Consider the following 13,399-nt stretch of genomic DNA (forward strand, 5'->3'; position numbering starts at 1 on the left):
CAAGTGGAGAGCAGAGGCTCAGGAAGGTGTAGTGACTTGCCCAGGATTAAAAGTCGGTTCTTATATAGTCTATTCTGGTGCTAATTTCAGTGATGATAATGATCATGTGTATTTTAAAATTGTTCCAGAAACAGGCTTCTTACCTTGATTGAAAAGCCATCATTGGATCCAATCTACATTGGGTTATTTGGAAGCACCGGGGCTGGGAAGAGTTCCCTAATCAATGCCATCATCCGGCAAGCCATGTTTCTACCCGTGTCAGGAGACAGGACATGCACTTCCTGTATCGTGCAAGTGAGCTCACGCTGCTGTGACCAGTATGAGGCCAAAGTCCACCTTCTCTCGGATCAGGTAACCATTTCCTCCCCCTTTCCTGCCTCCTTTTCAAATGTCTTTATTGAATAGAAAGAACACATTGCAGAATGAGAAGGTCAATGAAATGAGAGGGGAGTCTGGCCCAGGGCCTGTCACAGCTGGCTGTGGGAATTTGGGCTCACCATTTTGCTCTGTGGACCCCGTTTCTTCGTTGCACATCAAGGGATCTGGAAAATCAGATCTCCTGGGGACATCTTGAGCTAGGCAGCAGCCAGCTTCCCTCCACAGACTGCTGGAACGGCCAGCCACTCAAAGGATTTAGAGAGGGGCAGAACACTGGGGCACTTGCTGGGTCAGGAGACTGGAAAAATAAAAATGGTCCTCTCGAAGCGATGGCTGCCTTCCTTTGTCATTGCGTTCTCTGTGTGTGTTCTTGATGGGCTTGCCTCTGCTCTGCCTCGGTAGGAGTGGAAGGAGGAACTGAAGAACTTGACTAAACTCCTGCATAGGACGGAGGAGTTGAACAGAGAAGAGGAGGAATGGTTTAGGGATGATGCGGTAGACGAAGCCATCTGGAAGCTACAAATTCTCTATGGCCCTGGAGCCGAGAACAAGACCTACGAGGAGTTACTCAAGGTCAAACTCAAAGGGAAGGTCCCCACCTCCAGAATCATCACCCTCAAGGCAGAGGAGGTATGGTCCAGGTTATTTTATCATGTGTCTTAATAGAATCCAAATCCATGGAGGGGATGTGCTCCAGGTGCAATATGGTGTTTTTACTGGAAATAAATTGAGGTCAGCATCTGAAGTCACAGCACCCAATTGGTCTTTTGTTATTCATGGCTTTCAAAAGGAAATTTTTATTCTCTGAAAAGGAATTTGTGTGTGTGTGTGTGTGTGTGGGGGGGGGGTTACAGTTCTTTGAGGCCCAATTAGGAATGCTATTGTCTGCAAAGGATTAAAAAGTAACCAGCTTTAAATGGCTTAGGCAATTAAGGGTTTGCATTTTCCTCCTGTAGCAAGTCTGGACACTGTTGGGTACCTGGGTCAGTTCAGTGGCTCAACAATGCACAGACTGATGCCTCCGGTTCTCTGGCCTTCTGTTGTACTGTTCACCCCTCAGTCATAGAATGGCTACCGAAGGGCTAGCGTGATAGAAGGACGTCATGGATAAGAAGTGGTACCAATCTTATCTCCTCTTGCATTGCGAAGGAAAAGCTTTCCTGAAAAATACCCCCAACAAACTACAGTGTAGTTCTGATTGTTCAGAACAGTTACATGGCCACTCCTAGCTAGAGTCCAGAAAATCAAGAGATAGCCGTGTTGTGATCTGCTTAGATGATAGGACCCCAAACTTATTTGATCTACCTCCTCCTTTTCAGGAAAAAAAAAAGTTACTTAGATTCCCCCTGGCAATGAAAAGCATTTATACTCTAGCTCACCATCCAGGATAAAGTGTCGGTATCTGCTTTTGCTGCTACCCTGGATCATCCCAGTGCTCCTTGCAGGGGTGGAAGCACCTCCCTTGGGAAACACTGGCCAAGATCAGTGACAAAAACTCACTGTCAGGGAGGTCTTTCTGACTCAGAGGAGAATTGCCCCTGTGGGTTCCGAGACGGTCACTCTTTGTGGGAGTAGAAAGCCTCATCTTTCTCCTGCAGAGCAGTTGGTGTGTTCTAACTGCTGACTGAGCGGTTGGCAGCCCCAGGAGCAACCCCGTATGCTACCATGCTCCTTATTAAGAATCCACAGCCTCCCCAGGCAAGCCCACAAAATTAAGACTCTGCTGGTGTGGAAGAAGAGCAGAAGGGATATTGGATAGGCACTAAGGGAGCAATCCTTTCCTCACACTTATAACTGATAGTTATTTTATGAAATTAAAATTCAATTTTTTCCAAAGTAAAACGAAATACTTGTGGCCCTAACATTCAATTTATTAAAGTTGCATTTTTAAAAGTGAGTGTTCCCAATAACTTAAAATTCACCTTTATTGCTTTCTAGTTATAAATCTGACAATTTTTATATAAAAGAAGAAAAATGATTTCTGTTCATTCTAAAATTTCTTGTTCAATTATATCCTGAGCTTAGCATTACAAATTCTCCTTTAGTATTTAATCTTATTTACATACTTAATCACAATTTCTTGCACGTTTTATATTATAGATTAAATTTAATATATCTGGCTTTCTCAATATATTTAAAATGCATGAGCGCTCTTAGGAATCAAATGAAGGCAATCCTTCAAAGCACATAACTATTCCTTGCATATATAGTAAATCAAACAAATGGAATAACCAGATCTTCTATTTAAATAGACATTACTATTAAAGTGATTATATTCCAAATTATAGACTAAAGACATCCAAATAAGCATTATAATTACTGAACTGAATATGCAAAAAGATATACAATGGTATTATTATAATATTTATTTCCTCACCATCTCTTTAGTTAGAAATAGCCCTTCCCAGAGCTAGAAATTTGCCTATTCAAACAGGGAGAACAGAAGTCACAAGTTCAGGGCTTGGGTCAGATGTCCCAGACGAGGTGTGGGGACACATCCACTGACCCCGTTTATTGCGTGTGTCCTCTTTCTGCGAGAGGGATGTTCAAGCCCATGCTTTTTCCTGCACACGGTCCATATCCTATCCACTTTATTATTTTTAATTAAAATATAATAAAGGAACTCGATCATCCCCTCATTGACAATCGCCTGTTACTTGATTAGAGTGGACAGAATGTGTTACTCCTACCCAAACTGTAATGTAACTCCAGATTATTGGAGCGTTTACTCTCATGTGTCTTTCAAGCCCACTCTGTAGATACTTGCTGACACCAATCACCCTACAGCTCAAATCTTCTGTCTACTGAGCCACCTCAGTTGAGATTAACTCCCCTAATCACGGCATAAGCCTGCCATTGACTCAAGAGATGTTTAGTCAGGAGCAATGGAACTGAGAACTATTCCCGTTGTCCCACTTAAAAAAAGAAAAAGAAAAACCAACCTCACTACATCGAGTCGATCCTGAGACTCAAAGTGGCCCTGCAGGACAGGGCAAAACTGCCTCTCTGAGTTTCCTAGACTCTCACTCTTTATGGGAGTAGAAAGCCCTGTTTTTTTTTTCTCTCGAGGAGCTGCTGGTGGCTTTGAACTGCCAACCTTCTGAATCACGGGCCAACTTGTAACCACGACACCACCAGGGCCCTGACATACCGCTTACCACTGTGACTCTCTCCTGGAAATGCCTTCATATCAAGGAGTGTTTTTATACTTAGGCAGTCAGTCCTAAAATCCTTTTTTCATATCCATTTTCAATTTGGGAAATATGAGTTTCTGTAGTCTAGTCATTACTGTCTTTCTGGTCATTAAAATGTTCGCATAAAACATGGGAGAAGGACTCTGTGCAATTTAGAAAGATGAAGATTGATTACATTAATTTTAGAGCTGACATAGACATTGGAAACAGAAGATCCTGTAGACAGGGGCGCTTTAAAATTTTTGTGGAAAAATAATAGACTGGAAAGATAATGAGATTTTTCTACAAGCTTTTTGGAACCATCCTCATATAGCTTTGGGACGTTCCAGTCAATCAACTTTGGTTTCTTTTTCTACTTGAACTTCCTCTCCTCCACCATCTTTTCCAGCTTTCCAAGTCTAGGCCCCTAAAGACCAGATTTCAGGCCTCCCGATGCCTTTTGACCAAAATTCGACCCAAATATGTGTCCTGGACGAGCTTGCGTCGCACACAGCCAGTGGCAGGGCCCAGGATCTGTGAGAACGACAGCATTGGTTGGCTCTGTTCTTTTTCTGCAGGCGGAAGAGCTGTCTGTCCAGCTGGACCCCTACATCCGAGCTCAGAGGAGAGACGGCTACGCCGATTCAGCAGGGCCACACATTTGGCCCTTGATCAAGCATGTGGAAGTGACTCTCCCCAAATCTGAGCTGATTCCAGAAGGGGTTGTGCTGGTGGATATTCCAGGCACAGGCGACTTCAACAGCAAGAGGGATGAGATGTGGAAAAAGGTGATTCTCCCATATGCCTTCATTCCTTCCTACCTCAACCCTCCCCCTGTCTAAAGCAATCAGGAATTCTTGGCTTTGGGATTGAGAGACTTTCTGACTTAGTTGGAATTACATTCTATTGTCTCTGTGCTAAGCCTCCAGGCCATGGCTGGATGGGGGTGCCAGAGCAACTAGGGCGTGTGCAATCGAGGGATAGTCTTGGTAGCTGAGAACAAGAGCACACGAAGGATCAGCAAGGGACGGCTGTGGAAGCAGGGTTAGCCAAGGCACAGTAGCTCTGGGAGGCCAGGAGTGAGGCACAGAGCAGAGAAGCTGGCCACCAAGCACCCTCGGAACCAGGAGGCTGCTCCCTATGCTTGACTGTAAAATAACCACTGAAGCAACTGTTGTCTTTCATTCTCGCTGCTTGGTTTCCTCTTAATGAAAACTGATTTACCAAGCGATGCCCAAGAATCCCACGAGACCCAGCCAATCCAGGGCCCCCACCCAGGCTAGAAGCGGCTCTTCTTTCTCCTTTTCATTACATGGTCTTATGATCTATGTGACTCTGTTTGTCTTTGACCCTCACTCTGCAGGGTCTCACTGTTCCCTCGCGGGGCTGTTGGACCCACGTTGTGGAAAATAACCCTGTCTCTAATCTTGAGTTCATGGGCTGACCGCTGTCTTAGTCTCTCTGCCTTTGCGTTTACAGTCCTAAGAAGGAAAACCAGATTGACTGCTCCCCAGCTAACTTAGTCACCTCTCAGCACTAGGTTTCCATCCCCGGTGCAGTCAGCTGTGGCCGAAGGTGGGGATTTAGATGAAGGACCACCTGCTTGTGACCCAAGTCTCAGGTAGAGGTTCAGTTGCCAAGGGGCATCAGCTGACCAGGCACCCCTATAAAGTGTCTACCACCAGATAGTTCAACATTGAGGCAATTGGATCCATATCTAGTAATAATTCGATATGGAAGTATTTTTAAAGAATTTATCTTTTTTTGTTCATTACTTTTTCATTCATCAAATAAATATCATTCCTAAGATACTACACTATACTAAACACTGGGATGCAAAGATGATAGCTAACCAATAGGGTTTACTGAGCATGTACTAGGTCCTATTCTAAGTAAAGTAAATTGCCTTTATTACACTTAGTGAGTTGTGAATCTGGGATATGAACTCTGACAAGCTGTCTTGAAAGCCTAGACTCTTAATGCCTATCAAACTCTACATGGTAAAACAGCAATAAATGAAAAAATTTTAAAAAGTTACAGGGTCTGACCTATTGTGTTAATAAGCATATACATAGAATGCTTGTAAATGTCCAATAAAGACATATCTTGCCTCCTGGAAGGACTTGCATCCACTGCTAACAGTAATGTCTGGGTTCCTTACTACTTTTACTACAGACACTTCTGTGTATTGATTTGTAATTATAATAAAAACAATGTTGAATGAGAAATAGAGCATCCCCCAAAGGGGCTAGAAGCCTAATAAGCAAAACAAAACAATCTAACTGCCATCGAATCGATGCTGACTCCTAATAACCTTATAGGACAGGATGGATCTGACCCAGTGACTTTCTGAGACTGGAATTCCTATGGGAATAGAAAGCCCGTGGATCTCTCAAAGAGGGGCTGGTGGTTTAGAACAGCCAATCTTGCTGTCAGCAGCCCAGCTCACAATCACTGGACAGGTGGGGCTGGGGCACGTGGCCAGAGAAAGAAAGGATGTCATAGGCAAGGGGGAAGTAGGAGTCCAGGACTGAGAGGAAGTCACCACTAGTGAGGCTCCATCAGGACCACACATTTCACTGCCTTGAGGTGACTACAATTCACAATAATGCTTTAGGACAGGGTAATCTGCCCCTGTGGGTTTATGAAGCTGTTAAACCTTTGTGGGAGTAGAAAGCCTCGTATGTCTCCCAAGGAGCGTTTAGTGGCTTCAAACTCCTGACCTGGTGGTTAGCAGCCCATGTGTGACCATTATGCCACCAGGGCTCATGAATGGCATAGCAGTTGCCCCAGAGTTCAGTGCAGAATGACTCGTTCTCTGCTGTAAGTAAACTCTCAATCCTGCAGGTTCTCCCAAATGAGCAGCTGAACTGGAGGAGCTTTTAGGACAACAGCTGACAGATGAGCTCATGTATGTCCCTCCTCTACAGCAGGGGTGCTCAGCCTTCTAGTGCCGCGACCCTTTCACACAGGTCCTCAGGTGGTGGTGACCCCAACCATAATATTATTTTCATTGCTACTTCATAACTGTCATTCTGCTAGTTATGAATCATAAACATCTGATATGCAGGATGCACTTTCATCGTTAAAAATTGAACATAATTAAAGCATAGTGATTAATCACAAACACAATATGTAATTATACATTGTGAAATCTTTCTAATTACAAATAAATGAAATTTTGTCTTGAAGCATGGTATAGCATGGGTAACAGTCTTACTATAACACCAGTAAACTACATTGCTACATTTTGCGACAGTATGTGTAAAAAGCCAACGTCAATGTGAAGGTTGAGATAGCTTCTTTCTCACCAGATCAGCATATCTGCATGTGGGCGGACCTGCCTGGAGATGGTAGAGGAGTGGTGTCTCCATTCCTAAGACCATCGGAAAGATGTGTTTTCTGATGGTCTTAGGCAACCCCTGTGAAAGGGTCATTCGACCCCCTTAAGGGGTCACGCCCCACAGGTTGAGAACTTCTGCTCTACAGTGAAGAAACAAAGGCTCAGAGAGCGACAGTCACTTGCCCAAGGCCTCGCAGTTAGTGAGTGACAGAATTTGAATGAAGGATCAGTGTTTCTTCACTTCTCAGCCGGGCCTCTACCCCTGCCCACTAGGATGCCCCCTTCATCCGAATTGTTTACGATGAAGGCAATTCTATAAGCTTCTCCCTTGATCAGCCTGCTTAGACCCAGCCAGGCATGCCCTCGGTTCTGCAGGCTCTGTGCCCTTGGGAGTGGAATTGCCAAGTTTGGCTAGTTCCAGACGAGGCTGAGGGCGAGGCAAGCTAGGGAGACAGCCAGACTCTCGCTGGGTGGAGCCGTGATTGCAGTCAGTTCACATACACTGGGCAGCTTATCAAAGGCCACTTGAAACAGAGGAGCCAGCAGATCTGGCTTGGAATGAGCACTCTGAGGACCAGCTTAAGCAAAGGATGGTTCCCCGTGTGCTCTGCATTCTTGTGGTCTGCGATAGTCTCCATAAGAACTTGCTAAAGCTCCCCTCTTTGCAGGAAGCACAGCTCAATGAGACATCCTCTGGCCCTTCTCCCTACGCTTCAACTGCGACTAAATCAGATGTCCCTGTTCCGCCCTTAGAGGTAGTGGGACCTTAAACAGTCCCCTGAATCTCCTCAAGGCCCATTCTCCTTACGGGTAGGGGTGAAGGTAGTAGGAGTGTTCTTCCACCTACTCATCAGTGTAGTTCATAGGGCCCCAAGCTTATTTGGTCAATGGTCCCCTTTTAAGGAAAAAGTAACTCAGCGCCCTATGGGCAATTAAACTATGTGTACTTTAGCTCGTCATCTAGGGTAAAGTGCAGGCATCTACTTTTCCAGCACTGGCCTCTGCCCCACTTCTGCCACCTGGATTGTTCCGACGCTGCTAATTTGGAGGTATTGCCGCTTTGGGAAACACTGGTTGTGTTGGTCCAGGTAGACTAGAGAAACAAATTCATAGACACTCATATGTGTGTAGGAAAGAGCTTTATATCCAGAGCAATTGTACATTAAGAAAACATCCCAGCCCAGTTCAGATCAACTCCATAAGTCCAATATTAGTCCATATGTCCAACACTAGTCCATAAATTCCTCTTTTGACACACACCAGCCGTGCAATAATGCCGAATGCAGGAAGATCATAGGTCAGTGGACGGAAAGTTTTGTGGATCCAGTGGCAGTAGAAGCATCTCAGTGCTGGCATGGGTCTCCACGTGGCTCTTTCAGCTTTCAGGGCTTTGGCTGCATCAGTGTAGCTACAAGTGTCTTGTCCACAGGAATGTCTCGCAGCGAGTGAGCCTTGTCTCACAGGGAGATTGTGTGTGCCCCACCTCTAGCGCGCTATCTATCTCCTTAGTGCCTCCAAATGAGGTCATCAAGTTGCGACCTGATAGTCGAGCTAAACTCCACCCCTTCACTCTTAAGTCTCAAATTGACCACAGATGATGTAACCAGCACACTGGTCTAGTTTTCAGTTTGCTCTCATTTTCTAGACTTTTTATGTTGTCTGTGCCTCTACCTTTACTTTGAAAGTGATGAAGGGGGCCTACTCATGGAGGTGGCAGACAGAGGCCCTGCTGGGAAGTGAGGAAACCTGCTTTCTGATTCTTAATTCTGCCCTGTGCATTGTGGGTGCTCAGCATCCACTCTATCCACCAGCAATTGACAAGTTGTTACCACTGAAACTCTTTCAGACATTGCCAAATGCTCTGGGGAGTACAAAATCACCCCTTGTTGAGATAATAAAGATTTTAGCGATCGAGTCACCAACATATCACACCTCTATATGCAAAGCAGTGTTCTGAAGGCTCACACATGAACGCCATCCCTGAATTGGATGCACTGCTCATGTCCGTGGGAAGATAGACAAGTGAAGCCAGACAGTCAGAGGGAAGTCTGTCCATAACAGCTACACGTTTGTAAACACTAGCTTTGCTGTTCATAAGTTTGAGTTGAATGTCCACTGAGCCTGGCAGCTTGAGTCCTGTGGCTTATGGTGTCTGGCTGTCTGGTGAAGGCAGTGTGTTAAACATTCAGGGAAGGTCAACCAGCTAGTACCATGAGACGACAGCTTTGGCGATTGTTCATGACCAAAACAGTCTGGAAAAACGGTACTCGTACCTAGAGGAAAGCTGAGGTGAAACAAGCTAGTGGTGGGTCTGAGTTCAAAAATGATAGACTTCTAACAATTGTTGACACCATCGACTAAGCTTCTAGTGTGTGTCAAGCCCCGTGCTTTAGGTGATACCAATTCCAAGATAGCGGTTTCCTATCAAGCCCCTCCCAATCTGACGAGGCAGAGGGTGGCCCTGGGTAGTAACTTTGTCTGAGAAGGAGAGAAAGTATACTGAATCACAAGGTCAGCAATAACACCAGCTGCTCTGTGGGAGAAAGACAAGACTTTCTACTCCCGTAAAGAGTTACGGTGTGAGAAACCCGCAGAGGCCATTCTACCCTGCCCTGTAGGGTCTCTGTGAACTGAAATCCACTTCCAAGGCACTGAGTTTACGGTCAGAGGAGGAATGGACAGCCCATTCTTGGGACGTCCTTACGGGCAAGTACAGGTTCAGCCTCTAAGGTTCAGGCACAGGTTCAGAGGCTGAGGCAGGTGCAGAGGCTCTGAGGGATGAAAGCATGGCGCATCTCAGGAACGGGAAGTGGCTCAGTTTGGCTAGAGCGTAGCGTGTGTGGCGGAGCGGTGGTCAGCAGTGGAACTGGAGGGAGACACACGGGCTGGCCCAGAAGACATCGTAGATCGCTCTTGTACGACAGCGTCCACTCAGCGCTTTTCACATGAGTCAAAAGGTGGAAACAACCCAACTATCCATTAATACATGAGTGGAAGAACAAAATACGGCCTATTCCACAACATGGATGGACTTTGCAAACATACTGAGCAAAATAGTCCATTGCAAATGGGCCTTCACTGTTCCATCTCACTTCCACCCCCAAACCCACTGCCATCAAGCAATTTGGACTCATAGAGACTCTGTGATAGAGCAACACGCTCGCTAGGGGTTCTGAGACTAATCTGTAAATTGGAGCAGAGAGCCTCATTTCCCTCCCACAGTGGCTGGCAGGTTCAAACTGCTGACCTTGCAGTTCGCAGCATGACGAGTAACCCACTGTGTCAGCATGACTCCGTGACCTCTGAAATGAAAACATGTAAACAAAGCAAAGTTACTCACTGTTACCAAAGGTGGGCAGGTCGAGGAGAGAGGAAGTGTTGGCTCGCGCTTGCTTTATGTTAACGGTGGTGGAGTAATGGGGAGAGTAGAGTGACAGAGGTTGCCCAGTCTCAGAATGCACTCCGTGTCACCAAATGATACATGTAGACGTCGCTGAGTTGAGGAACTTTGTGTGTGTATATTTCCCCCGGGAAATTAATGCAAGCAAGAAAGAAGATAAGTCCCGCTGAGCGAAGACTCTTCTCTCACACCCTGTGCCTGTGTTTACAGACCATTGACAAGTGCTCCGTGATCTGGGTGATCAGCGACATCGAGAGAGTTTCCGGAGGGAGAGCCCACGAAGACCTTCTGAAGGAGAGCATCAAAGCCAGCCAACGGGGATTCTGCAAGGACCTTGCCCTGGTGGTCACCAAGACTGACAAACCCCACTTGTCAGAATACCTAAGGTATCGCCTGGGCTTTCCGGGGATTCCGGCTCCAAGGGTGCCAACCAGTCATGGCAGAGCTGGACTTCGTGATGCAGGGGCATTGTGGATGTTGGGGAGGTGACTGAGAGGACCCAGAAGTCTGGGGGAGTCCCGGGACATCGGGGTCTCTGGGTGGATTGTTTCAGGGACCTGAACTGCCAATGACTTAAGGACAGACTATCTGGAGATAACTAAGTTCCCCGGGTGGCAGTTTGCACTTGATGACTCATGATGTAAAAGGTTGATGGTGTGAATCCACCCTGCAGGGCTAGAGAACACGGGCTGCTTCCAGAAAGCCGAAATATCATTGATGAATGGTTATCTATGGCCACTGGGGAGCCCTGGTATCACAGTTGGAGCCCTGGTGGTATTGAGGTTATAAGTTGGGCTGTGATCCACATAGTTGACAGTTCGAAACCACCAGCAGGTCCGGGGGAGAAAAATGGGGCTTTTTACATAGTAACAGTCTTGGAAACCCACAGGGGCTCACTATGAGTCAGCGTTGACTTGATGGCAGTGTCGCCTAGTGGTTACGCATTAGGCTGCGATGCACGAGACGAGCAGTTTGAAAACACCAGCTGCTCCATAGGAGGCAAGGCTACAGTCTCAGAAACCCACAAGGCGGTTCTACTCTGCCCCAGAGTGTTGCTACGATGAACAACGGAGCAGCCGGCAGAACTCACACTGACTGGGTACACAGGTTCTGGTCATGGGGTTGAACACTTTCAGGCCCTCTCGGCTTTTTCCTTACCATCCACACCATTACCCTCCATGCCCACTGAAACAAGCTTGACTGCTAGCTCCAGGGACTCACTGAGCAGAGCCAGTCTCCTCCCAGCCCAGCTTCTTACTCTCATGGGCCAAGTTAGAATGTCAGCTTCGCTGTTTTTCTCGACAGGCGTTCTCGCCTCCTGCCAGAGCAGAATCTCCAGCGTGGCCTGTCCAGGCTGCAGATTGAGAGAGGCCCAGTGCCTCGTAACAAAAGAGGAGTACAGGTTAGGTGAGAGGGACAAAGTGGCCCATGTACCCTGGGAGAGAGGGCTGAGTTTTGACTGGGTCAGCGGTGGTGTCTCAGCACATTTTTCAGCAGACAAGACCTGTGCGTGGCATTGAGAAATGAAGAAAATTATGGCCAATGGACACTGGGGTGGATTAGGAGATAGAGCATTCGAGAAAGAAAACAACCAGCCAGCCACTGCACATGTGCTGAAGCAGGCTCATAGGTGCTGCTCTGGGGGAAAGTCAAAAGATTGCCATGACATATATGCACGAAAGAATTTCCCCTGGTGGATACAAGTTGGGCTGTGACTCGCATGGTCAGCAGTTCGAAACCACCAGCTCCACAGGAGTGAGACTTTGGATTTCTACTCCCGTGTACAGTTAGAGTCTTGGAAACCCACAAGGGTCCCTATGAGTCAGCATTGACTCGATGGCAGTGAGTTTGGATTTTTATACTACAAATTAAGTGATTGCTTACAGTTTCTCTGTTTCTTTCAGGGAAAGAAGAGTGGGAAGTGTAAGTATGGACCAGTTATTTTAAAATACTACGTTTTATCATTAATATTTTAAAATGTAAATATATGCACACTTGACAATGGGGGCGATGAAGACGTCTGCAAGCCAGAGGTGCTCCGTCCCTCGGTTCCCAGTGGAAGCCTGGGCTCATTGCCACACTGTCTCCTCTCCCAATCCAGCCAGTCATCCAAAGTCCACGCGAGGCCGTTTTAGAAAGAAATGAAACAGTGAAGCGACAGCGGAGTCTAATTCTCAAGGAAAAACTGAAGGTGAGTTACCAGGTTTCCCTCCGCGTTTCCCAACGCAACACTGGTTTTGAGGAGCAGCTATAGACTTGGACTTGGACAGAAGAAAGGACGGCTGATACGCTCCCACCACTTAGTACCTATTGTGACTGTCAGTAAGTTCCCCGCTTCCATGTCTCCTCTGTAAAATGGGAGAAAGTGTCTAGTGTTGAGTGCGCATGTGTGTGGTGGGAAGACGTCAGGGAGCTCAGGGATCACCACCCAGTGTGAGGCGTGCTTTGAAGGAGGACTGTGTTGGGTACCGTGAGAACACATGGGAAGGGTGCCCCAATCACACTGACTGGAGGTGGGTACAGGCAATGTGGACAGGTGTCAGGGAAAACCACCTCGTGAGCAGAATTTTAAAAACCAGTCCTTTTGGGTAAAGTGAAGAAGTAGGATAAAGGGCAGAGGAAGGAAATGATTGAAACAGGCTTTCATGTTTAATGAACTATATGCAAGTCATTTTGAGTGCCACAGAAGGGGGACTCAAAGGGGCATGTTGAAGGAGATAAGGCCCGAGCTGAAATTTAAAGCCTATATCATCATTCTGTAAGATCTCTGGGTAGCACACTTGGTGAGCATTTACTACTAACTTAAAGGTTGGTGGTTCAAATCCCGGTGGAACAGTTCTGTTTGGTAGCATATGGGATTACCATGTCTAGGAGCAACTTGATGGTGGTGATTTTTTCAAACCATTCTGTATGACTGGTAATGTTTATTTAAATTATTCTGTCATTAAAATAGGTAAAACATAGAAATCCAGTCTTAATAAAAAAGAAATTCAGTCTTATAGCATTGTAAAATAGTGTGAGAAGGGTCTTGTAGCACTATAAAACAGAATCAACTTTTAAATAAGTTGTGAAGAAAGAATATAATGGATAGATTGGAACCAGCAT

General features: G+C 46.2%; 1 protein-coding gene across 1 annotated transcript in view; it reads left to right on the plus strand.

The window, feature by feature from the left end:
• Nucleotides 1-13,399, plus strand: part of NUGGC (nuclear GTPase, germinal center associated) — a 58,796-nt gene that overhangs the window by 5,767 nt on the left and 39,630 nt on the right. The window contains exons 4-9 of the mRNA XM_075557203.1: nt 129-351; nt 781-1,008; nt 4,130-4,339; nt 10,505-10,680; nt 12,199-12,217; nt 12,396-12,485. Of these exons, the coding sequence (XP_075413318.1) occupies nt 129-351; nt 781-1,008; nt 4,130-4,339; nt 10,505-10,680; nt 12,199-12,217; nt 12,396-12,485 (946 nt within the window). The remainder of the gene's footprint in view (nt 1-128; nt 352-780; nt 1,009-4,129; nt 4,340-10,504; nt 10,681-12,198; nt 12,218-12,395; nt 12,486-13,399) is intronic.

The sequence above is a fragment of the Tenrec ecaudatus genome, chromosome 8 (genome assembly GCF_050624435.1).
Source record: "Tenrec ecaudatus isolate mTenEca1 chromosome 8, mTenEca1.hap1, whole genome shotgun sequence".
Lineage (NCBI taxonomy): Eukaryota > Metazoa > Chordata > Mammalia > Afrosoricida > Tenrecidae > Tenrec > Tenrec ecaudatus.